At 45.3% G+C, this 24,835-nt stretch overlaps 1 protein-coding gene across 2 annotated transcripts in view; it reads right to left on the bottom strand.

The window, feature by feature from the left end:
* The window catches only part of mlpha (melanophilin a), a 267,636-nt gene that overhangs the window by 102,820 nt on the left and 139,981 nt on the right, over positions 1–24,835 (bottom strand). Inside the window, exons 13-15 of one of the 2 annotated variants that reach the window (XM_034179785.1) lie at positions 16,422–16,478; positions 1,639–1,684; positions 1,301–1,555 (exon numbers count right to left, since the gene is read on the bottom strand). In XM_034179785.1, coding sequence (XP_034035676.1) covers positions 1,518–1,555; positions 1,639–1,684; positions 16,422–16,478 — 141 coding nt within the window. In that variant the 3' untranslated portion in view covers positions 1,301–1,517. Of the gene's footprint in view, positions 1–1,300; positions 1,556–1,638; positions 1,685–16,421; positions 16,479–24,835 lie in introns of those variants that run through there. The other variant, XM_034179775.1, reaches the window with a different exon arrangement.

Genomic DNA, 24,835 nt, shown 5'->3' on the forward strand with positions numbered 1-24,835 from the left:
TCAAAAGGCTTATTTATATGAATGTTGAAGTCACCATCCATGATCAGAATGTTATCTGCACTAGTTGACAAGTTAGAGATGAATGCACCAAATTCATCTAAGAATTCAGAATATGGGCCAGCGGGCCTATATACAGTGACAAAGTAATATGGCTGATTTTTATACTTCTTACTTTGGCATTACATATCCTGGGCAGAACGGAGAGTCAGATGTTCAAAAAATTGTTTTATTTGAAACACCAAGAGCCAGTAAGCTAAACCCAGATTTATGAATTAAAGTAACACCTCCGCCTTGCTTCGTATCAGAAGGGACGTGACTAAATGTCTACGCCAGTGGGCAGGCCTCATTTAAGGGGAGGACAACAGTAGGTTTCAGCCAGGTTTCACATAAACCAATCATATCTAAGTGGTGATCCATAAATAGATCATTTATCAGTAGTGATTTTGAGGACATTGATCTTATGTTAGGGTCCTGTCCCACTGGCGTTTAGGAGGATTTGCGCATGAAATGAGGAGACAAAAGCTGAGCGTCCGCAACAAAGGTGGGCGGAAATGACAAATGTCCCGGGGTGGATCAGTGAATACATGAGGAAGAAAAGCGTATATAACAGGGAACAGAAGCGAAGGCGACCGCAGAGGCGTCCCCATGAGGGGGACAGCGGCCGTGATGCACTCGCTCCATCCGTGCCCACTCTGTCTGCATGCGCGTCATATCATTTGCGACCGTGATGTGGCCGTGCTGGGCATGCGTCTTATCTGTTTTGCACATTGTCCCGGTCCGCCGCCAACCCGTGCCAACCTGTCGTTTGTGTATATCAGTGGATGACAGGGGATATGCGGCACGTTGGTTGTGTATGTCCTGCGTGTGTCTTCAGTATGTGTTCAGGCAGTGATGCGGATCTCATCCGCAGCAGGATTTTTGAGCCGCTCAAAAATCCTGCTGCAGACATGCATGCCTCTGCGGATGATCACGGACGTGTTCGGATGGCGGCCGACTCATACAGGAATGTTACACGGTTATTGCGGTTGTTTGGCGGATGTGGGCCACTTTTGTGCGCATTCCATCCACAAATCCTCCTAAATGCCAGTGGGACAGGGCCCTTAATGAGATCCAGACTAAGGACCTCACTAGAGTTTGGCAATTGAAATTTGGGGGTGGTTCCAGAGTAATATATATATATATATATATATATATATAAGATGTCTGAAATTTGGTTTGGGTTTATGAAGTTCCATGTGGGTTGAAGGTAGACGCTGCAGAAACAGCTAATAGGGCACCCTCAATTTTATTGTTATCTAGTGTAGTAATAGGAAATAAAAAAAAGTTATGTCATTTTTATTTAGCATTTGACATTTTAGTTCTTTGAGAAAATGTTATTATAGCAGACTGAAACAGCTGAATGAAGTTGGATTCATTTTGCTTCCTGCAGAGCCTCAGTAATGACACAGGGGCTGGAACAGGTTGGATTGATCTGCTGTGACTCACATCCTGAGTGGACCCAGCAGATGATCATGTGATTAGGTCATCTTCCACTGAGCAGAGACATTGCTGGTTTCTACGGAGACAAACAGAAGCAGTCTGATGAACCAAATTCATTAAACTGATTTGATCTGTACTGAAACATGTTTCACATCTTACTGTGAAAGTCCGGCGTTGTCTTCTTCCTCTGCTGTGACCCTGAAACCTGTGGAGGTCACATGATGACGTCAGTCTATAATATTTTGAATTTCGAGGTGGCTGGAGCAAACACAGGTGGCGTACATGACTGACAGTCAGCCCAGACAATCAGTTTTTAAAATAATGCAGTGCTAAAATACCCTCGGCTGTATAAGCATTGTCTTAATTTGCAGTTGTTAAATTGGTAACCCAGTGCAATATAGCGTGCATGCTGACATCCGTGAAATGTCTCGTAAATCACTCCAGAGGTGTCATCTGTTGTGATGTCATTTGTTTGTGGGGTTTTTGTGTCTGCACCAGTGGTCATATTTCAGTGTTTCAGTTTCAGTGTGAGAGTATGTGATGTGTGTTTGTCTCTGTTCTTGTGAGTCCCGGTGAATCCACTCTGTGTGTGTGTGGAGATCCCCTCTGTCTCATATGGATGTGGACATGTCCCCTGAGGTTGGTCTCCTGTGTTGTCTGCTGTGGACTTGGTTTTTGATGTCTCCTCTTCCTCCTCTTACGGTTCTGATGTTGCTTTCTGTCTCAGGTTTCTCGCCTGTGATTTTCCATTTGTGTAATTTATTCTGTTTATATTTTGATGGTGCGTTTTCTCCCTTTTGGAATCTCTGTGTTGATTTGTAGTCTTTTGTAATTTCATGTGATTCTCAGTTTTGTTTTGTTTTTTATCACTACCTTGTTCAATTTCTTCATGAGTTTATTTTCACTGACTTTCCACAGGTTTTTTTTTTTTTTTTGCATTGTTTTTCTGAGTGTGTCGCCCTCTTGTGTTCGGTTAGTTATCCACATGTCTGCACTGATTACTCCACCTGTGCTGATTATTTAAGTCCCATTCGTGGGGTCCACCGTATGTCCTTTGCTCCATGTCACCAGAGTTACCAGTTTTGTCTTGCAGTTGTGAGTATCCAGTTTTTGTATGTATGCTGCTTTTTGCCAGCTGTTCTTTGAGTTTTTCTCCTCATCATTTGACCTTCCCAGATTCCTCCACCCTGAGTTTAGGGGTAAGCTGTATTTTTGTTGTAATCGTCTCCACACCTGTTTGTATTTTGGAGTCCCTCACCCAGACTTGGGTTTAGAGTTGTATTTTTGTTGTTTCCTTTCACACCTGCTTTTGTTACATTTTTGCATTACCTGTAAATTTAAAGCACCTTGAACTTTGGTCCTTCACCCTGGTTGTCCTGCATTTTGGGGTTGTATTTTGGTGACTCCTGGTTCCCAAACCGTAACATTATCAGGTTACAAAAACAGCGTTTTCAGTTTTAGAAGTGTTTATTTCTCTCTAGCTTTTCCATAATATATGACAAAGAGGACATATTTACACACAAACTAAACGGTTTGCAGCTAGCCTGTGACGTCACAATGCTAACATCCACTAAATGTCTTGTAAATCACTTCAGAGGTGTTATTAGTGTTGGGGTTCGGTCTGGAGATCATTAATTTGTTGCGGTATCTTTAATGAGTCCTGTCACCTGCCGTTGTACTGACCGAGTCTGTGTCAGTCTGTTGTGTATGAGTGAATGAGTCAGTCAGTCTGTCACTGCGATATCTTGCTGTCATGCGTGTGCTCTTGTGTCTTTTCTGGCTCTGTGTGTGTGTGTGTGGGGGGGGGGGGGGGGGCGCTTATTATTTTTGGTGTGCGCTCTCCTCGGTTTCCTGCCCTCTTGTGTTCCTTCTCTGTTAGCACATGTTCCTCTCTAATCATTACACCTGTTGAATATCCGTCGGTTTATTTCAGTCACTCCCGTTGTCTTTTATTTGCAGGTTGATTGCGTTCAGTCCCATCACTCGTCTCGTCCCATCACTCGTCTCGTCCTATCACTCGTCTCATCCCATCACTTGTCCCGTCCCATCGCTTGTTTCGTCCCATCGCTCGTCTCGTCCCATCGCTCATCTCGTCCCATCGCTCGTTTCGTCCCATCACTCGTTTCGTCCCGTCCCATCCCTCATCTGGTCCCATCACTTGTCCCGTCCCATCACTCGTCTCGTCCCATCGCTCGTTTCGTCCCATCACTCGTTTCGTCTCGTCCCATCACTCGTCTCATCCCATCACTCATCTCGTCCCATCACTCGTCTCGTCCCATCACTCGTCCCGTCCCATCACTCGTCTCGTCCCATCACTCGTCTCGTCCCATCACTCATCTCGTCCCATCCCTCGTCCCGTCCCATCACTCGTCCCGTCCTATCACTCTTCTTGTCCCATCACTCGTCCCGTCCCATCACTTGTCTTGTACCATCACTTGTCTCGTCCCATCACTTGTCTTGTCCCATCACTCGTCCCGTTCCATCACTTGTCTTGTACCATCACTCGTCCCGTCCCATCACTTGTCTTGTACCATCACTTGTCTCGTCCCATCACTTGTCTTGTCCCATCACTCGTCCCGTCCCATCACTTGTCTTGTACCATCACTTGTCTCGTCCCATCACTTGTCCCGTCCCATCACTTGTCTTGTACCATCACTCGTCCCGTCCCATCACTTGTCTTGTCCCATCACTTGTCTTGTCCCATCACTTGTCCCGTCCCATCACTTGTGTTGTACCATCACTTGTCTCATCCCATCACTTGTCTTGTCCCATCACTTGTCTTGTCCCATCACTTGTCTTGTCCCATCACTTGTCCCGTCCCATCACTTGTGTTGTACCATCACTTGTCTCATCCCATCACTTGTCTTGTACCATCACTCGTCCCGTCCCATCACTTGTCTTGTACCATCACTTGTCTCGTCCCATCACTTGTCTTGTCCCATCACTCGTCCCGTCCCATCACTTGTCTTGTACCATCACTTGTCTCGTCCCATCACTTGTCCCGTCCCATCACTTGTCTTGTACCATCACTCGTCCCGTCCCATCACTTGTCTTGTCCCATCACTTGTCTTGTCCCATCACTTGTCCCGTCCCATCACTTGTGTTGTACCATCACTTGTCTCATCCCATCACTTGTCTTGTCCCATCACTTGTCCCGTCCGTCATCACTTTGATCTCCACTTTGGCTGTTGATTTAGTTAAGCCCTCCTTCTGCTTCCCGTTTTTGGGTCTGTTTGTCACTTGGAATGACCTCTCACTGTCTCGTGGGTTTTGCCCTCACCTCCGTGCATTGACTCAGTTTAGTGTTAAACGTAACAGTTAGGTTCTACAAACAGCATTTTCAGTTTTCGAACTGTTTATTTCTGGCTCCCTTTTATAGAATATATGAGAAAAATGTTTTATAAACACATAAATGAAACACTTTTAGAGAGACTGGCCACTGATGTCATGGTGCTGCTGTACTCTGATTGGCTGTTGGCACCACCACTCAAGAAAAGTGGAACAAAATGCAAGTTTTTAACCTCTTAAAATAGGTCAAAGTTAGCCATCTTTGAACTTGTCCAAACTCTGTGTCCCAAGAATGTTCCCTGTGAATTTGAAGACTGTGGCAGTAACAGGACTGGATTTATGCTGAGGACAGGTGAACAGACGGACAGACGCAAAGTCTTGTCCGTCTGTTCAAGGGGAGGTGATGGTCTAGTGGTTAAGGTGTTGGGCTTGAGTCCATAAGATCATGGGTTCAAATCCCTGCCTGACTGGAAAATCACTAAGGGCCCTTGGGCAAGGCCTTTAATCCCCTATTGCTCCCGGTGTGTAGTGAGCGCCTTGTATGGCAGCACCCTGACATCAGGGTGAATGTGAGGCATAATTGTAAAGCGCTTTGAGCGTCTGATGCAGATGGAAAAGTGCTATATAAATGCAGTCCATTTACCATTTATATTGTCTTTGCAATACCCGATGGCAATCAAATTTAAGTAAAAGTAGAGTAAAAATTGCAGCAATGATTTGCTGCCTGCTTTTATTTTCCCACCAATTAAACAAGCAACATTTAAGAAAGAGACTCCACCTTTGTCTGAGGCTAAGCCACGCCCCTTTTAATATCACCTTTTGAAACGTGTTCTTCTTCTTTGTCTTTCAGCTGCTCCCGTTAGGGCGCGCCACAGGAGGTCATCCGTTTCCATCTCACCCTGTCCTCTGTCTCTTCCTCTGTCTCACCAACCACCTGCATCCTCCCTCAGCACATCCATAAACCTCCTCTTTGTCCTCCTTTTTTGATTGACTCATTGATTCATTATTAGAATGCCAATGTATAAAATAGATACAATAATATAACAATAAAACGATGAGCACTTATTGCCATTGTGGTCTTGAGATAACATCTCCAATGTGGGTACAAAGCAGACGAGCCACATATCAATAACAAGTTACAAACAACAATAAATATGTACTAAAAGACAAACATTACTTTAGGGGATGGTCTAGTGGTTAAGGTGTTGGGCTTGAGTCCAGAAGATCATGGGTTCATATCCCCGCCTTGGGGCCCTTGGCAAGGCCTTTAATCCCCTAGTTGCTCCCAGTGTGTAGTGAGCGCCTTGTATGGCAGCACTCTGACATCGGGGTGAGTGTGAGGCATAATTGTAAAGCGCTTTGAGCATCTAATGCAGATGGAAAAGCGCTATATAAATGCAGTCCATTTACCATTACTGTGTGTTTCAGCTCTGTCCTTCTCAACCACCTTTGGTGGCGTCTCCCATCGGGACTTGGGGACTTCTGATCTGTAAGCAGTACAGATGTTCCTGTACACTTGGTTGTGTCTCTCAGTGGACGTTGCCCCAGCTTGCATCCTGAACTGTCTCTGGGGCACATTTGCACAGCCTGTAACCCGTTGGCTGTGGTGGACTCCTGCCTCTATGGATCTGGTGCTAAGGGCATGTTCTTGTGCTGTCGTGATCAGAGCCTCTGGCTGTCCTTCAGGTTGGCCTTTTCTAGCCACTGGTAGGACTTCTTGATGTCAGCCACTCCTTCTATCTGTCAGGGTACACCCTGTGGAGGGGCCTGGTCTTCCATGATATCTCCTCCTCCTGTTCCTTATCACCATCTGTCTCCAGCTGTCTGAGGCATTCTTGTAGCAGCAGATCTCGGGGCCATCGTTTTGATTCATGGATGCTCCTTGTCTCCTCCTGGATTGTGGCTCTGACAGTGCGTCACCTTGGTGCATTCCGCACTTGATGGTGACTTGTGAAATTGCTTTGTGGTTGGCCTCCAGTGACGTCTTGCACAGTCCCACTGAGTGCCTGATGAAGGTTAACAGTGCACTGTTAGCCTTGTATAGTGCCAAGTACTCCAGTATCCACGTGTGAGACATTGAGTCATATGGATTCCTGTAGTCCATCCAGGCTATGCTCAGGTTGGTCTACCTGGTCTTCCAGTCCTGGTGTACTGCTCAGTCAACCAGTAGCTGGTGCTTTGACCCTCTGCTCTTGTTTCCAATGCCCTTATGAGCTGTGCTCATGTGTTGACTTGTGTGCCTACTCAACCTGGTTGCCATGATGCCTGATAGGAGCTTCCATGTTGTGGCGGGGCAGGTAATAGTGCACCACAGTCTTGTTTGAACCCTGCGTGATATCGCAGGATTTGACCATTTATGGGGACCTGCGCTCCCATTGTGCAATATATACACAGCAACACTTCACTCGGACAAGTGCTGCACTGTTTTGTTTTCATCTGTAATCACTGAAGCAGTCACGACAAGTGCTTTTTTTTCAGTTCCCAGTGGAGAGGAGGCAAATGGGAAACATAATGTCGGTAAGTGTTAGCCTACACAGCTAACCACAACAGGTGTGTTCTCTTGCCTGCAAAACCGCCTTGACACGTTTGAGCTCCAGGTCATAAAGAAACTGCAACACATGTCCACTTTCCACTGCATCCCCACTTTTTCTTTACATTTTCACTTTGTTTGTGTGTAATTTGCCCAAAAAAAACCATTGAAAATGCCGTGTTTCTGTCCCTGGAAGTAAAGAAATGACATCATATGCACGATATTTTACTCCTTTAGCACCCGCCCTCAAATGAGACTGCCGTGCCCAATTGGGGAGTAGTTTTGAGAGTGTCATACCCTTGTGGGGGCCCTTCATGATCAGCATTGTCCTGCCTTGTATTAGCCAGTCTGGGTGAGTACCTGCTGTTAGTAGCCCACCCATTTGTACTGCCAGGTGCACATGGAGTGCTGTTAGCTTCTTCAGCCAGTGGGTGTGGATCATATCAGGCCCTGGTGCTGTCCAGCTCTTCATCCCCGAGACTCGTTGGATGTTTGCCTTTGTGATGTGGATTGGTTCCTATTCCGAGAGGTGGCTGTGATGTGCTCTTAGCTCCACCAGCCACTTGGCACTGGTGTTGTGTGATGCCTCTTTCTCCCAGATGTTCTTCCAGGATTGCTCAGTCTCAGTTCTAGGCAGGTCTGTTCCTGTTTTACTGTTTTCCCCTTTCAGCTGGGAATACACCCTGGATGGGTCATTGGAGAACAGGCCATTTATTTTCTTGGCCTCTGCTTCTTTGGTGTATCTCGTCAGCTGAGTAGGCAAATCTGTGAGCCTTTATTTGGCAGTTTCCAGGGCCTCAGTTATGGACTACTTGTACTTCTTATCGATCAAAGGCCTGTGTCTCTCCCTCTGTTAGTTGGCTAATATCCTTCCGGGCTTTCTGGATTTGGCTTTCATTCTTCTCCCTTTGGTGTGTCAATGATTATTGTGGCAGTAGCATATGTGAGCTCATTGCTTTCTGTAATGCTGGTAGTGGGGACTGTATTAATGTCTGCAAGCATGTCTTCTCACAGGACTTTGTCAGTGAGCCATTTTATGTTCCAGCCTTATTCCAAAATGGATGCAATTCATTTTCTTCCTCAAAATTCAAAACACAATACTCCATAATGATGACATAAAAAGTTTTTTTTTTTTAGGTTTTTGCTACTTTATTAAAAATAAAAACAAAGAAATCATGTGTACATAAGTATTCACAGTCTTTGCCATGAAGCTCAAAATTGAGCTCAGGTGTCTCCTGTTTCCACTGATCATCCTTGAGATGTTTCTACAGCTTAACTAGAGTCCACCTGAGGTCAATTCAGTTGATTGGACATGATTTGGAAAGACACACACCTGTCTACATATAAGGTCCCACAGTTGACAGTCAGAGCACAAACCAAGCATGAAGTCAAAGGAATTGTCTCTAGACCTCTGAGACAGGATTGTCTGGAGGCACAAATCTGGGGAAGGGTACAGAAACATTTCTGCTGCTTTCAAGGTCCCAATGAGCACAGTGGCCTCCATCATCTGTAAATGGAAGAAGTTCAGATCCACCAGGACTCTTCCTAGAGCTGGACGCCCATCTAAATTGAAGGATCGGGGGAGAAGGACCTTAGTCAGGGAGGTGACCAAGAACCCAATGGTCACTCTGTCACAGCTCCAGCATTCCTCTGTGGAGAGAGGAGAACCTTCCAGAAGGACAACCATCTCTGCAGCAATCCACCAATCAGGCCTGTATGGTAGAGTGTCCAGACGGATGCCACTCCTTAGTAAAAGGCACATGGCAGCCCACCTGGAGTTTGACAAAAGACACCTGAAGGACTCTCAGACCAGGAGAAACTAAATTCTCTTTGGCGTCATGTTTGGAGGAAACCAGGCACCATCCCTACAGTGAAGCATGGTGGTGGAAGCATCATGCTGTGGGGATGTTTTTCAGCAGCAGGAAGTGGGAGACTAGTCAGGATTGAGGGAAAGATGAATGCGGCAATGTTCAGAGACATCAGCCAAGATATCAAAGGAGTGTCTTCGGGACAACTCTGTGAATGTCCTTGAGTGGCCCAGCCAGAGCCTGACATCTCTGAAGAGATCTGAAAATGTCTGTGCACCGACGCTCCCCATCCAACCTGATGGAGCTTGAGAGGTGCTGCAAAGAGGAATGGACCAAACTGTCCAAAGATAGGTGCACCAAGCTTGTGGCATCATATTCAAGAAGACTTGAGGCTGGAATTGCTGCCAAAGGTGCATCAACAAAGTACTGAGCAAAGGCTGTGAATACTTTCTGGGTGCACTGTGAGTGTGTGTGTGTGTGTGTGTGTGTGTGTGTGTGTGTGTGTGTGTGTGTGTGTGTGTGTGTGTGTGTGTGTGTGTGTGTGTGTGTGTGTGTGTGTGTGTGTGTGTGTGTGTGTAAAGTTAATCTTTTCTTCTCCTCCTGCCTGGTGGCTCCATCCTCAGCATCCTTCTCCCTATATACCCTGGGTCCCTCCTCTGCACATGTCCAAAACATCTCAGTCTCTCCTCTCTGACTTTGTCTCCAAACCGTCCCACCTGAGCTGTCCCTCTGATATGTTCATTCCTAATCTTGTCCATCCTTGTCACTCCCAAAGAGAATCTCAACATCTTCAGCTCTGCCACCTCCAGCTCCACCTCCTGTCTTTTTGTTAGTGCCACCGTCTCTAAGCCGTCCAACATAGCTGGTCTCACTACTGTCTTGTAAACTTTCTCCTTCACTCTTGCTGATATTCTTCGGTCACAAATCACTCCTGCCACCTTTCTCCACCCACTCCACCCTGCCTGCACTCTCTTCTTCACCTCTCTACCACACTCTCCATTACTTTGAACAGTTGACCCCAAGCAGTTAAACTCATCTTCTTTCACCACTTCTACTCCTTGTAACTGCACTATTCCACTGGGCTCCCTCTCATTCACACACATGTACTCAGTCTTGCTTCTACTGACTTTCATTCCCCTTCTCTCCAAAGCATATCTCCACCTCTCCAGACTAGACTCAACCTGTCATCTACTCTCACTGCAGAGCACAATGTCATCTCACAAATGACTCATTGGATGAACTCAATTCAGTTATGTAGAGGATTTCCATCTTATAAATATATGTAGCCCCAACAAAAAAAAGAAGCACATCCATGCAAGATAATTTAATGTAGTTGGGACTACCTACATATATTTATTAGATGGAAATCCAATCCAAGAGTCAGTTTTTTTGAGTGTGGACATGCAGGGCAGTTGCCCTCCAAGAGCAAATTCTGGCACCTCTGTGCTCGTGTGAGAGTTTAATCTGTCACGGTTTCAGATATCAGTCTGTGCGCTCCACATCATGTGAGGTTAGGGTCGGGGTCAGGGTCATGTCAGGTTTCCTCTGTCACTTTGCTCATGTCTATTTGTTTTTGTTGCTTTCACCTGTTTTTCTCTCTCTGGTGTCCGTGTAGTGGGTTGGCATTTACTGTCTGTCAATTTCTTTCCCATTTCCACATCTGCATCCTGTCATTAATTCCCTCACCTGTTTCCTGTTCACTCATCATCCTGTGGTGTTTGTGCACACCCCGTGGACACTACGTTACTGTTGGTTCTGCCTGCTTCCTATTATCCGGCCAGTTTGTTAATTCTCCGCCAAAAATCCTTTTTTTTTTTCAAAACATATTATGAAAAGTTACAGCCTTCAAAATACTACGGCTCTGAGAAGTTACTCTGTCTACCTTTTCACCTGCTGAGTCCATATGAGAATAGTTTGAGAGCATTTTGAGACAATACATGAAACCCTCAGCCATCAGACGAAGATGGTCAAGCTGCACTGAGGAGCACCTTAAAGGTCTCAAATGTTTTCTTCTATCAGCTTCAAGAGAGTCATACCTCCAAAATGATACCTGGTCAGCAGTCTGTGGTTAGTTTATGGAAACTGGGAAGAACTTTAGGTCTGTTTAGGTCTGACTTTAGGTCTGATCATTTCTTAATAACATTTACATTTACTCTGATGGACTACCCAGCAGTGGGGAATAAGTTTCATTACAGTAGAAGTCTTTCTGAAAGCGCTGTAACTAGGTTTAAGGATATGATTCCTTCTTTATGTTCTCTAATGCCATATACCAACACAGGGCAGAGTAGCTACCTAAACTCTGTGAGTGAGAAAGATTATCTTGTCAATAGCTTTACATCCTCATTGAGCACAACTTTGGATGCTGTAGCTCCTCTGAAAAAGAGAGCCTTAAATCAGAAGTGCCTGACTCCGTGGTATAACCCACAAACTCGCAGCTTAAAGCAGATAACCCGTAAGCTGGAGAGGAAATGGCGTCTCACTAATTTAGAAGATCTTCATTTAGCCTGGAAAAAGAGTCTGTTGTTCTATAAAAAAAAGCCCTCCGTAAAGCTAGGACATCTTACTACATCTTACTCAGGTTTCTTTTCAGCACTGTAGCCAGGCTGACAAAGAGTCAGAGCTCTATTGAGCTGAGTATTCCATTAACTTTAACTAGTAATGACTTCATGACTTTCTTTGCTAATAAAATTTTAACTATTACAGAAAAAATTACTCATAACCATCCCAAAGACATATCGTTATCTTTGGCTGCTTTCAGTGATGCCGGTATTTGGTTAGACTCTTTCTCTCCGATTGTTCTGTCTGAGTTATTTTCATTAGTTACTTCCTCCAAACCATCACCATGTCTATTAGACCCCATTCCTACCAGGCTGCTCAAGGAAGCCCTACCGTTAATTAATGCTTCAATCTTAAATATGATCAATCTATCTTTATTAGTTGGCTATGTACCACAGGCTTTTAAGGTGGCAGTAATTAAACCATTACTTAAAAAGCCATCACTTGACCCAGCTATCTTAGCTGATTATAGGCCAATCTCCAACCTTCCTTTTCTCTCAAAAATTCTTGAAAGGGTAGTTGTAAAACAGCTAACTGATCATCTGCAGAGGAATGGTCTATTTGAAGAGTTTCAGTCAGGTTTTAGAATTCATCATAGTACAGAAACAGCATTAGTGAAGGTTACAAATGATCTACTTATGGCCTCAGACAGTGGACTCATCTCTGTGCTTGTTCTGTTAGACCTCAGTGCTGCTTTTGATACTGTTGACCATAAAATTTTATTACAGAGATTAGAGCATGCCATAGGTATTAAAGGCACTGCACTGCGGTGGTTTGAATCATATTTATCTAATAGATTACAATTTGTTCATGTAAATGGGGAGTCTTCTTCACAGACTAAGGTTAATTATGGAGTTCCACAAGGTTCTGTGCTAGGACCAATTTTATTCACTTTATACATGCTTCCCTTAGGCAGTGTTATTAGCAAGCATTGCTTAAATTTTCATTGTTACACAGATGATACCCAGCTTTATCTATCCATGAAGCAGAGGACACACACCAATTAGTTAAACTGCAGGAATGTCTTATGCTGCGTTCACACCGGGCGCGATCAGACACTACAAATTCGCGTGGGTCACCAGGCGACGGACGTGCCTCCCTCGCCCGGTGTGTCGCTCTGCTTGGGTGGACTTTCACTGCGAAAATTCACCCGGTGCGTCATCAAATAGGAGGAGCTTCCATTCTGCTCGCCGGCTCTGGTTGTCAGTCAAGTTAACATGACGGACCTTGATCACACAGAGCGAGTTGTTGTGAAAAGCTCCCAATACAGAGAGTATCATTATTTGCTGCAGGAGCTGTGTCTGGGTGACGGCCGCTTTCAGTGGTCCTTCCGCCTCTGCGGGACCCAGTTTGAGGATCAACTGTCCCGTTCGCGCTTGCACATGTAAACAATTTAAAAAAAAAAAGAAAAAAGAGACTCCGCTGCTTGCTGCAGCTGGCTCTTCCCCCAAAAAACTCTGTCATAATTGTGTTTAGAAACCAGTCACCATTTGTTTTATTATACATCTATGTAGTTAATTAATAAAATATTCTCTACAGACGATTCGCGCGCGCACGTAAAAAAAAAGAAAAGGAAAAAGCTCCGCTCCCGCTGCTGCAAGTAGGGCTGCTGCTCACTCCAAAAACTCTGTCATAATTGTGTTTAGAAACCAGTCACCATTTATTTTATTATACAGCTGTGTAGTTAATAAGTAAAATAATCTCCAGGACGATTCGCGCACACGCGCACGTAAAATAAAAATAAAAAGAAACTCCGCTCCCCACTGCTGTGGTGCTGCTGTTCGCTCCAAAAACTCTGTCATGATTGTGAAATAAAGGAGAAAAGAGACATAAGTCCTGCTCACAGGCTGCTACCAGATAAAGGACATGTTCACATCTTCAGTCAAACTCCAGACATCTCCACGTCACTACATATTCAGTCCCTGATTGGTCATCGCGGCGCGACGAGACGAAAAAGTTCAGATTTTTGAACTTGGGGTTTAGGGCAACGCGACGTGACGTGACGCAATATCGATACGATACGATACGATACACTTTATTGTCCCCTCAGGGAAATTTGTCTTGGACTCATGCTAGGTGCCTTACAAGAAAAAAAGAAAACAAACAATACAGATAAAAACACAACCACATCCATAACAAATTAACATGACAGGAGTCAGGAGAAACACCATAAATATTGCATAATTCCAATTTTAAACATTATTGTTTAACAATTTAATAGACATGGGGACGAATGAATTTTTAAATCTATTCAGTCTACTCCGAGGAACTCTGTACCTTCTCCCAGAAGGAAGGAGAGTGTACTCTGCGTGAAGAACATGAACTGAATCCATCAGTATCCTCTGAGCTGCTTTCAAAACAGACTCTTCATAGACTGAACTGAGGGACTGATATTGTTTCTTTCCGATTATCTTAATTGCATCATCAATTTGTCTGTTAAGTTTCGTTTTAAATTGTACAGAAAGATTGCCGTACCAGGCAGTCATGCCATACCTAACTAGGCTCTCTAACACTGCCTGGTAAAACAACAACATAATTTTCTGATTGACTCCATACAAACGAAGTCTACGAAGGAAATAAAGTCTTTGATGGAATCGGGAGCACAAACTGTCCACATGTGCAGTTCAGCTGAAGGTATTGTCTATGTGCAGCCCCAAGTACTTATATGAGTTGACCTGGTCAATGGGAATACCATGTATGACCACAGGAGTATGGTCCCCAACAGTCCTTGGATCCAGAATCATTTCCTTGGTTTTATTGACATTTAAAACCAAGTGGTTGTCATCACACCACTGCACAAAGTGTTTCACTTCAAGGAAGTACTTTGTTGGACTTGAATCTTTGTGCAGTAGGCTCAAAATAGCTGTATCATCAGAAAATTTAAAAACAAAGTTATTGCAGTAGTTATTTGTACAGTTATTAGTATAAAGAGTGAAGAGAACAGGAGAACTGACACAGCCTTGTGGTACACCTGTATTTGATGATTTGAGTACCAAAAGAGCTTGATTAACTCTAACTTGTTGTAATCTATTAGTTAAAAAGGAATGATACCATCTGATTAAAAGTGGGTTAACATTCATTTCCTTTAACTTGGACAACAACAGGTATGGCTGTAATGTATTAAAGGCTGAGCTGAAATCAACCAATAAAATCCGTGCATAAGCAGTAGGATCTTCCAAGTGCTTAAGTGAAAAGTGGGTTAAGCTGTTAATGGCATCGTCAGTGCCTCTACTCTGCCTATAAGCAAATTGGAATGGATCAAGTACAGGGTTAACAACCGTCTTAAGGAAAAATAGCATAATCTTTTCAAAGCACTTGCTTACAACAGATGTTAAAGCACCACAAACGCGCAAAACGCTCAAAATCACTTCACTCGCATCGCTTCACTCGCGTCCATCGCGTCGCGCTGTGCGGTTTGGCGCCAAAACGCGTCCTTACATAGGGATTACCTGGCAACCTGTGGCTGCAGTTGCTCGTGTCGCGCCCGGTGTGAACGCGGCATAACAGACATAAAGACATGGATGACCTCTAATTTCCTGCTTTTAAATTCAGATAAAACTGAAGTTATTGTACTTGGCCCCACAAATCTTAGAAACATGGTGTCTAACCAGATCCTTACTCTGGATGGCATTACCCTGACCTCTAGTAATACTGTGAGAAATCTTGGAGTCATTTTTGATCAGGATATGTCCTTCATTGCGCATATTAAGCAAATATGTAGGACTGCTTTTTTACATTTGCACAATATCTCTAAAATTAGAAAGGTCTTGTCTCAGAGTGATGCTGAAAAACTAATTCATGCATTTATTTCCTCTAGGCTGGACTATTGTAATTCATTATTATCAGGTTGTCCTAAAAGTTCCCTGAAAAGCCTTCAGTTAATTCAAAATGCTGCAGCTAGAGTACTGACGGGGACTAGAAGGAGAGAGCATATCTCACCCATATTGGCCTCTCTTCATTGGCTTCCTGTTAATTCTAGAATAGAATTTAAAATTCTTCTTCTTACTTATAAGGATTTGAATAATCAGGTCCCATCTTATCTTAGGGACCTCATAGTACCATATCACCCTAATAGAGCGCTTCGCTCTCAGACTGCAGGCTTACTTGTAGTTCCTAGGGTTTGTAAGAGTAGAATGGGAGGCAGAGCCTTCAGCTTTCAGGCTCCTCTCCTGTGGAACCAGCTCCCAATTCAGATCAGGGAGACAGACACCCTCTCTACTTTTAAGATTAGGCTTAAAACTTTCCTTTTTGCTAAAGCTTATAGTTAGGGCTGGATCAGGTGACCCTGAACCATCCCTTAGTTATGCTGCTATAGACTTAGACTGCTGGGGGGTTCCCATGATGCACTGAGTGTTTCTTTCTCTTTTTGCTCTGTATGCACCAATCTGCATTTAATCATTAGTGATTGATCTCTGCTCTCTTCCACAGCATGTCTTTTTCCTGGTTCTCTCCCTCAGCCCCAACCAGTCCCAGCAGAAGACTGCCCCTCCCTGAGCCTGGATCTGCTGGAGGTTCCTTCCTGTTAAAAGGGAGTTTTTCCTTCCCACTGTTGCCAAGTGCTTGCTCACAGGGGGTCGTTTTGACCGTTGGGGTTTTTCTGTAATTATTGTATGGCTTTTGCCTTACAATATAAAGCGCCTTGGGGCAACTGTTTGTTGTGATTTGGCGCTATATAAATAAAATTGATTTGATTTGATTTGTTGGAAGGTTGGGATTTGTGGATGTGGGTGGACTTTAGGATCCATTTGAAACAAACTCACCTTTTTTTTTGAACCTGCAGCACTGAGTACAGCGATCTTATTTTCTATATCTGACACCTGCACAGAAAGTCAAATCAGAAAATCAGAATAGACTTGAAGGAAAATTCTGAAAAGACAACGAGATAAAGTCCAGTAGGTCACACCCCGACCGGCTTCCCTCCTCCCGCTCCCCAAACTCATGAACAGTTAACCCTTGCATGACAACATGAACAACTCTCTGATCAACTTATCCAAGTCCAGCAAATGCTCCAGAGGCTGTATTGTTGGTGTGAATAGTGATGCTGACGGCCCGAGTGCGCTTCTTTTATGTCCGCAATGCAGATGCCGTGCATGCGCAACACGTGCGCGATGCATTCATAATACACCCGTAATACTGCCGTGATAATCTCGATGTGTTGGATCAGTTTCCTCACTACATGTGTTATATAACCGTGATTGTTCATCATATATTCGCTATATATTATTAATATATCCGTAATTCATACTGGGACATTTGTCATTTTGGTCATTTTTGTTGCGGACGACAACGAACACCCGCAATTTGTGTACTCAATTCATGCGCAATTAATCCTCTCCCCAGTGGGACAGGGCCCTTAGGTGATCGCCGGCCACTAGCCCTAAGCTTCACTAAAAGACCCAGAATTTAGATAAAGTTGTGGCTGTGGCACGCTCCATTTCTTAATAAAATTAATTAAAAGAGTAAAAAGCATAGAAACATACTATACCAGTATGCTAGCCATACGAAAGGGAAATTAAGTGCGTCTTAAGTCTGGACTTGAAAGTCTCCACAGAATCTGACTGTTTAATTGATGCAGGGAGATCATTCCACAGAACAGGGGCATGATAAGAGAAAGCTCTGTGACCTGCAGACTTCTTATTCACCTTAGGGACACAAAGTAGTCCTGCACCCTGAGAATGCAAAGCCCGGGCCAGTACGTAAGGTTTAATTAGGTCAGCTAGGTAGGGAGGTGCCAGTCCATGAATAATTTTATAGACTAGTAGCAGAACCTTAAAATCTGATCTAACAGGGACAGGAAGCCAGTGAAGAGACGCCAAAATGGGTGTAATGTGGTCAAACTTTGTACTTCGTGTCAAAAGTCTGGCAGCATCATGTTATGTGCCGACGCGGGTTGAGGAGCGGACCTGCGTCTGACTGAACCCAGCGCTAAATAACCAGAAAGCGGTTCCAAAAACAAAACATTTATTTCCCTTTCCGTGCAATAATTGTGTACAACATAATATATAGCTTGTCTGGCGGAGTGAAGGACGGTGCGCTCTCCAGCGCCCAAAAGGGATCGAAGCCCGGCGCTTCTGGACTCAAACTCACCGCCAAACACCCCCCAGGTGGACACGACAAACTGACTCTGTGAAGGATAGAAGAGGTGAGGTAAGTCAACAGCTACAACTAATATCCTTCAAAGGCACACACTATCAGCAACACATTCAGGTCTGACTTTAAGCTTTATGTAAATGAGCAGCTTCTCACAACAGGTGGAGGATCATCAGTCCGCACGCCAAGGCCGTGAGAAGCGAGCTGCACAATTCTCATCAATGTTCAAATATACTGCGTAACAAAATACCAAATTACTATTAACACTTATTCAGACAATCAATCACCTCTGATGTGTGCTGACAGCATGTGTCCCTCACCCGTCCTCCTTCACAGGCACGATGTGTCAAACCCAGGCGCGGTCCTCAGCGTCTCACAAACGAACGTCACAAGGTCGGGTTCCCGGCAATTCTGCTTGAACCACTCATGGCTTAAATGCAGAATGCCATCTAATTATCTGCTTCAGCTGAAAGTCCTTAAGTCTGCACGTGAGCATCATCCACAGGTGCTGCGAGTCATTAGGCCTGCACGTGGACATCCTCCACAAGTGCAGCCAATAATGTTGATGAGGGTGAAGGATTCTTCTGCCAGCACCGTCTCCACAGACAAAAAACAGTTTGCATACCACCTGGAGAGCAAAGAAAAGAAAACAACACAAAAAATTCCAGCCAAACGCCCCAACACACAACAGTACCCCCCCCATCAACGGGAAGCCTCCCGGCGACCGAACAGACCAGGCCCGAGAACAGCACCCCCCTCCGGGGTCCATGACAGCAAGCAGACGGCGTAACGCTCCCCAGGTCCACATCAGACAGCAGGACAGGGCACCGTGGCTGGAAGGCTGGTTGGCATCAACAAAACCCCCAAAAAGTCCCACATACAACCCAACATACAAAAAAAACACAAAACCCACCCAAAACCTCCCCAGGGGACCGTCCCATCCAACTCCGGGAAGAAAAGAAAAACTCCCAAATGCAAAAACCCAACACAGCCCCAACAACACAATACAAACACAAATTCACAAAGAAAAATAACAACCAACCCCCCCCCCCCCAGAACGATATGCAGCCCAACCCCCCCCCCCCCCCCCAGAAGACCTTTACCGCCAGTTCTAGGAGAGACAGCCAAAACCGGAATCCCACAGAGGTCCCCAGGTTTACATGGAGGAGCAGCGCCCCCCAGACGACCGTACCATCAACCCCAGGAGGCCCCCTCCCCTCAACCCAGGAACCCCAGACCCGGCCACACTTGGTGAGTCGGCCCCACAATCAATTCCCCCCCCCCCAGAGGACCGTCCCATCAACCCTGGAGGTGGAACCTGGAGGGAAGCATAAAAACACAAAAATCCAACCCCGGCGGACTTCATTAAAACACCCCGGGGGCAAATAAAACAACTAGAAAACCCTGTTACCTCCCCCAGCACCCCGAAAGACCGCAGATCACTCCCAGAGCCAGTCGTTAGCTCCATTTTGGCGAACGGCACAAAATTACTAAGCCGGGGAAGGAAACAGGAAAAACTAACCCGGTCCCAACCCCGAAGCGCAGCGGAAAACCGGAAATACGTCCGGTGCCCCTACCCGACCATACCACCAGCCTATCGGGAGGGGCGGAACTACCGAAATGGCGAACGGCAACAGATCGGCCCACCCCTCCGACTGAGGTATGTTCCCGCTGCACCACACCCCGGTAACACCAATGACGAACGGTCAAAGGCCCACCGAGGCTGGAGTGGAACCGGGCCCCAACCAAACCCAAAAAAACACCCCTGACAACCCCCCCCAGCTGCAGAGGTCTTCTGAGAAACACTCAGCGTGACCAACCTGCATCACCCCACAACCCACAAGATGAACGGTCTTAGGGCAAGTGAGGTTGGGGTTAGGGAAACAGGGAAATAAAAAACAACAAAACAAAACGACCCAATCCCAAACAGAAAATACCTAAGTTCAAATGATAAAAACCGACGATTGGCTGAGTCCAGCCGAGCTCCAACCCGCCAGTTGTTCACTCCACCAGAACCGCCTCTAAACACCCAAACAATTCATAACCCCTCACAAAAAAAAAAAAACAAAAACAGCCCATATAACTAATTTTTTTTTGTGTGTGTGTGTCCATTATTGTGCCTGTCCCAGAACACCTGGAGATACGTCATCAGTATTTTTCTTGACGCTTATGTGACCGGGGCAATATGGCGGCTTCAGCTCTTCCGAGCTGCATGGGCTCATCCGCAAGAGGAGCCAGAGGTCCCGTCGGAGGAGTCTCAGTGGGGCGAAGAGGCAGCCCAGATCTGTGTCGGGAAAGCCCCGAGACGAAAAGACCCGTTCTGATGTCCGCCCTCTCTCGTGTCCACGCTCCTTTATCCGATCATCTAGACGAATAACCAAAGATATTAGCTCATCTAAATCGTTTGGTTCATCACGGACTGCTAGCTCATCTTTTAATGAATCGTTCAAACCATCCACAAACACTCCTCTTAAAGCTGCAGTATTCCAACCGGACTGAGCAGAAAAAATTCGGAAATCCACGGAGTAATCCACCGCACTCCGCCTCCCCTGCCTGAGATTCAGCAACCGTTGAGCAACGGTATTTGTTTTCACCGGATGGTCAAAAACCAATCGGAACTCCCGGGAGAAATCCTTAAAGGATCCTAACAATGGAGAATTATTACTCCACAACACAGTGACCCAAGCTAAGGCGTCACCTCGGAGCAAATTTGTCACATATGAGACACGGCTACCATCAGAAGAGAAGGAAGCCGGTCGCTGAGCAAAAACCAGAGAACACTGCATCAAAAACGGAGCACAGGCTTCAATGTTTCCCACATAAGGCTCCGGATGACAAATAATTGGTTCGGAAGCCGAATCTCTGGGTGACGGAGTTATCTGAACCGGTATCGATGGTGCCGCAGCTGGAGCAGCAGGAAGCAGAACGGCTTGCGCCGCAAGCTCCGTAACGCGGGCATCTGTTTGTTTATTTTGGTTTGCGAGATGCTGTAATTGCTCCCATATTTTCTCCAAGTGTTCTTGGACTCTTTTGGCAAATGGAACCGCTTCTGCTGCTGGGTCCATTTTAGAATGGCCGGGAACTACTGTTATGTGCCGACGCGGGTTGAGGAGCGGACCTGCGTCTGACTGAACCCAGCGCTAAATAACCAGAAAGCGGTTCCAAAAACAAAACATTTATTTCCCTTTCCGTGCAATAATTGTGTACAACATAATATATAGCTTGTCTGGTGGAGTGAAGGGCGGCGCGCTCTCCAGCGCCCAAAGGGATCGAAGCCCGGCGCTTCTGGACTCAAACTCACTGCCAAACACCCCCCAGGTGGACACGACAAACTGACTCTGTGAAGGATAGAAGAGGTGAGGTAAGTCAACAGCTACAACTAATATCCTTCAAAGGCACACGCTATCAGCAACACATTCAGGTCTGACTTTAAGCTTTATGTAAATGAGCAGCTTCTCACAACAGGTGGAGGATCATCAGTCCGCACGCCAAGGCCGTGAGAAGCGAGCTGCACAATTCTCATCAATGTTCAAATATACTGCGTAACAAAATACCAAATTACTATTAACACTTATTCAGACAATCAATCACCTCTGATGTGTGCTGACAGCATGTGTCCCTCACCCGTCCTCCTTCACAGGCACGATGTGTCAAACCCAGGCGCGGTCCTCAGCGTCTCACAAACGAACGTCACAAGGTTGGGTTCCCGGCAATTCTGCTTGAACCACTCATGGCTTAAATGCAGAACGCCATCTAATTATCTGCTTCAGCTGAAAGTCCTTAAGTCTGCACGTGAGCATCATCCACAGGTGCTGCGAGTCATTAGGCCTGCACGTGGACATCCTCCACAAGTGCAGCCAATAATGTTGATGAGGGTGAAGGATTCTTCTGCCAGCACCGTCTCCACAGACAAAAACCAGTTTGCATACTACCTGGAGAGCAAAGAAAAGAAAACAACACAAAAACATCCAGCCAAACCCCCGAACACACAACACAGCATTTTGAACCAATTGGAGACCCCTAATGCTAGGCTGCAGTAAACCAGAAAATAGAACATAACAGTAGTCCAGTCTAGAAGAGAAAAACACATGAATCAGGGTCTCATCATCAGCCATAGGCAGGATGGGACATAGTGATATATAATGTTGTTATTCCACTAAACATGGCAGCGAAACTATCAACTTAATAAGTGAGTGATCAAAGACCACTGATGTAAGAGGATGATGTCAATATTCGTGACAGCAATACCACGTGCGAAAACCAGATCCAGGGTATTTCCACTAATATGCATCGAGTCCCAAATGCTTTGCCGAAATCCTAATGCATCCACAATTTCCACAAATGATTTGCAGAGGGGATCATAAGGCTTATATATATGAATGGTAAAGTCACCAATAATCAGAATGTTTTCTGCACTAGTTGACAAGTTAAAGATGAACGCACCAAATTCATCTAAGAATTTAGAATATGGGCCAGGAGGCCTATATAGTGACAAAGTAATACGGCTGATTTTTATTCTTCTGAAACTGGCAATGTGTAGCATTGTGGGCAGAGCAGAGAATCAGATGCTCAAATGAGTTATATTTGTGACCCCCCAACAGCTAATAAGCTAAACCTAGATTTATAAATAAGAGCAACACCCCCGCCTTGCTTCGCATCACGAGGGATGTGACTAAATGTATATGCTATGTATATGTATGCTGGTGGGCAGGCCTCATTTAAGGGGAGTACCGCTGTTTCACATGACCCAATCATATCTAAGTGATGATCAATAATTAGATCATTAATCAACAATGATTTTGAGGCTAGTGATCTTATGTTAATGAGACCCAGACTGAAGGTGCCCTGGCACGAGCATGTTTTTGATTCACGCAACAGCCCAACCTGTGTCGTGCTTTGTCGTACTGGAGAGTAAACTCGGCTTTAACTGGTGCAGACAGGATGCCAGAGAGGCGCCGGTGCATGCTATTGTGACTAGATAATTTTGAAATGTTCAAAAAATCTTTCACGCACAAATGTCATGCTATGCAGCGCAATCTAATCTCCAACACGACGTGCAGCTTGTCAAGTGGAGTAAAGAAGTAGTGAACAGAGCGACTGTTAACGTCAGCGGATCATCAGAGTGCAGCTCGTCTGAAGGATTATAAGAAGAAGTGAAATCTGTTATAAACATAAAAATAAATACTTTAACAGCTGCACAAGAAGGAAAAAACACGCAACTGTTTTATCAAGCCATGACAATGTAAACAAGTCGAATAATTCCCTTTTTAGATGGCTCAAAATGCTTTCTGCAGCTTGTTAGGCATGCATGTGCACACGCGCGCGAACAGCTTTGGCTGCAGCCTCCTCTGTGATTCAGGAAGTGATTAGAGCTGTTTTCAAGACCAATTTGCAGAAAAAAAGGTTAATCCTCCACAAAATAATTATTTTATATACGCAGTGTCCAGCGCAGAGCATGTGGCAGCCGGTAGAACAAAGAACGGCGTCCAGCTGTGAACACAGCAGGTGGGATCGTCACGACACAGGTTGTGCTGTTGCGTGAATCAAAAACATTCTTGTGTCAGGACATCTTAAGGACATCAGTGGGGTTGACAGTTGAACTGTTTGGGTTTAGGGGTGGTTCCAGAGTAGCATATATAAGACGCCTAGAAGTAGGTTTAGGTTTGTGACATTCCACGCGAGTTGTAGGTAGCAGACATGAAATCATGGATATTGCTGGAACAACCACTGGGCCATCCTCAATTTCAACATCATCCAGTGTAGTAATGGGTATTAAGTTTGCAAAGCATATTCCTCTATGATTTTTATGGACACGTCTACAGAAGCAGGCCACAGTCTCAACTTGTTAAATTTCCCTCCCTGGCAAATAAACTGCACTATCACCATAATGGATTTTCTGCACTAATTTCCCCGCTAAGCTAATGGATTCCACACCCACATTTGTCATAAAACTTGCAGGATCTCTAATCACCCGTTCCGTGGCCTGCTGTAAAGTCCTAATGTTACCCTCCCTGTAGAACTCTATCTATAGTCGCAGACAAGATGGCGGCGCCTTCCCCAGTAGGGTGGAGGCCGTCTGGCATCAGCAAGCCACGGCGGCTTGAGAACAAAGGCCAGTTATCAATAAAGCTAAAGCCTTGCTGTCTACAAAATTGTGCCAGCCACCTATTTAATGATGTCAGCCTGCTAAATGCCTCATCAGTACCCCGGGAGGGGACCAGAGACTATTAATCGATGCCGACACATCTTTCTGGCAAGGTCACAAGTCCTCTCTGTGTCCATTTTTGTGACCTCTGAGTGCTTCATCCTGACATCATTGGTGCAGACGTGAATAACTATGTGACTATATCTCATGTCATGTTCCTTTGTCTGTCTTCCCTTCTGCAGCATCAGCACCCTAAGATGGGATGCAATGTCGGGAGCTCTGGCCCCAGGAATACATTTAACGTCAGCCGGCGTTTGTAACCTGACTTTGCGGGTGATAGAATCCGCTATCACTAAAGTCTGATGTTTCGGCCTGGAGACAGGAGTGGAAGTCACTTGTGGGCTCAGAGAATTCACATCAGGCAATTGCAAAGGGGAAAACCAATTCACAGTTCACAGCGGCAAATGTGATTAGGGTACCACAACCAGGCACCAAGCCCTACGGGGCTTCCTCCGCTGAGCCACAGTCCAAAAGCTGTCCTCCACAGCCGGCGTTGCTAGGCTGATGCTAATGGGCATGCTAACCGGCCCAACACTAACCTCATCTGGAGTGCCCGTAACATCTAACTCCACTGAGCTAAGAAGCTACTCTAACTTACGGACACGACTCTCTAAGAGAGCCACCCTATCTTCCAACATCACGCAGGATTTATGGAGGGTGTAAAGTTGGTAAAGTAGTGTACTTTGTGCACTAACAAATTCAAGAGTATAGCCAAGCAAGCACAAGCTAATCAATAATGAATAAGATAACCACTCCCAAGGCTCACACAGGATTCACACAGACGTAAATAAATTAATTAAAATTTACAGCAGTTACACTGAAAAAGGAGCAGAAGTATTAGACTTGTAGGAACAGTAAAAATAAACTCCTACAAGTAAA

This window comes from Thalassophryne amazonica, chromosome 1 (assembly GCF_902500255.1).
Source record: "Thalassophryne amazonica chromosome 1, fThaAma1.1, whole genome shotgun sequence".
Classification (NCBI taxonomy): Eukaryota; Metazoa; Chordata; class Actinopteri; order Batrachoidiformes; family Batrachoididae; genus Thalassophryne; species Thalassophryne amazonica.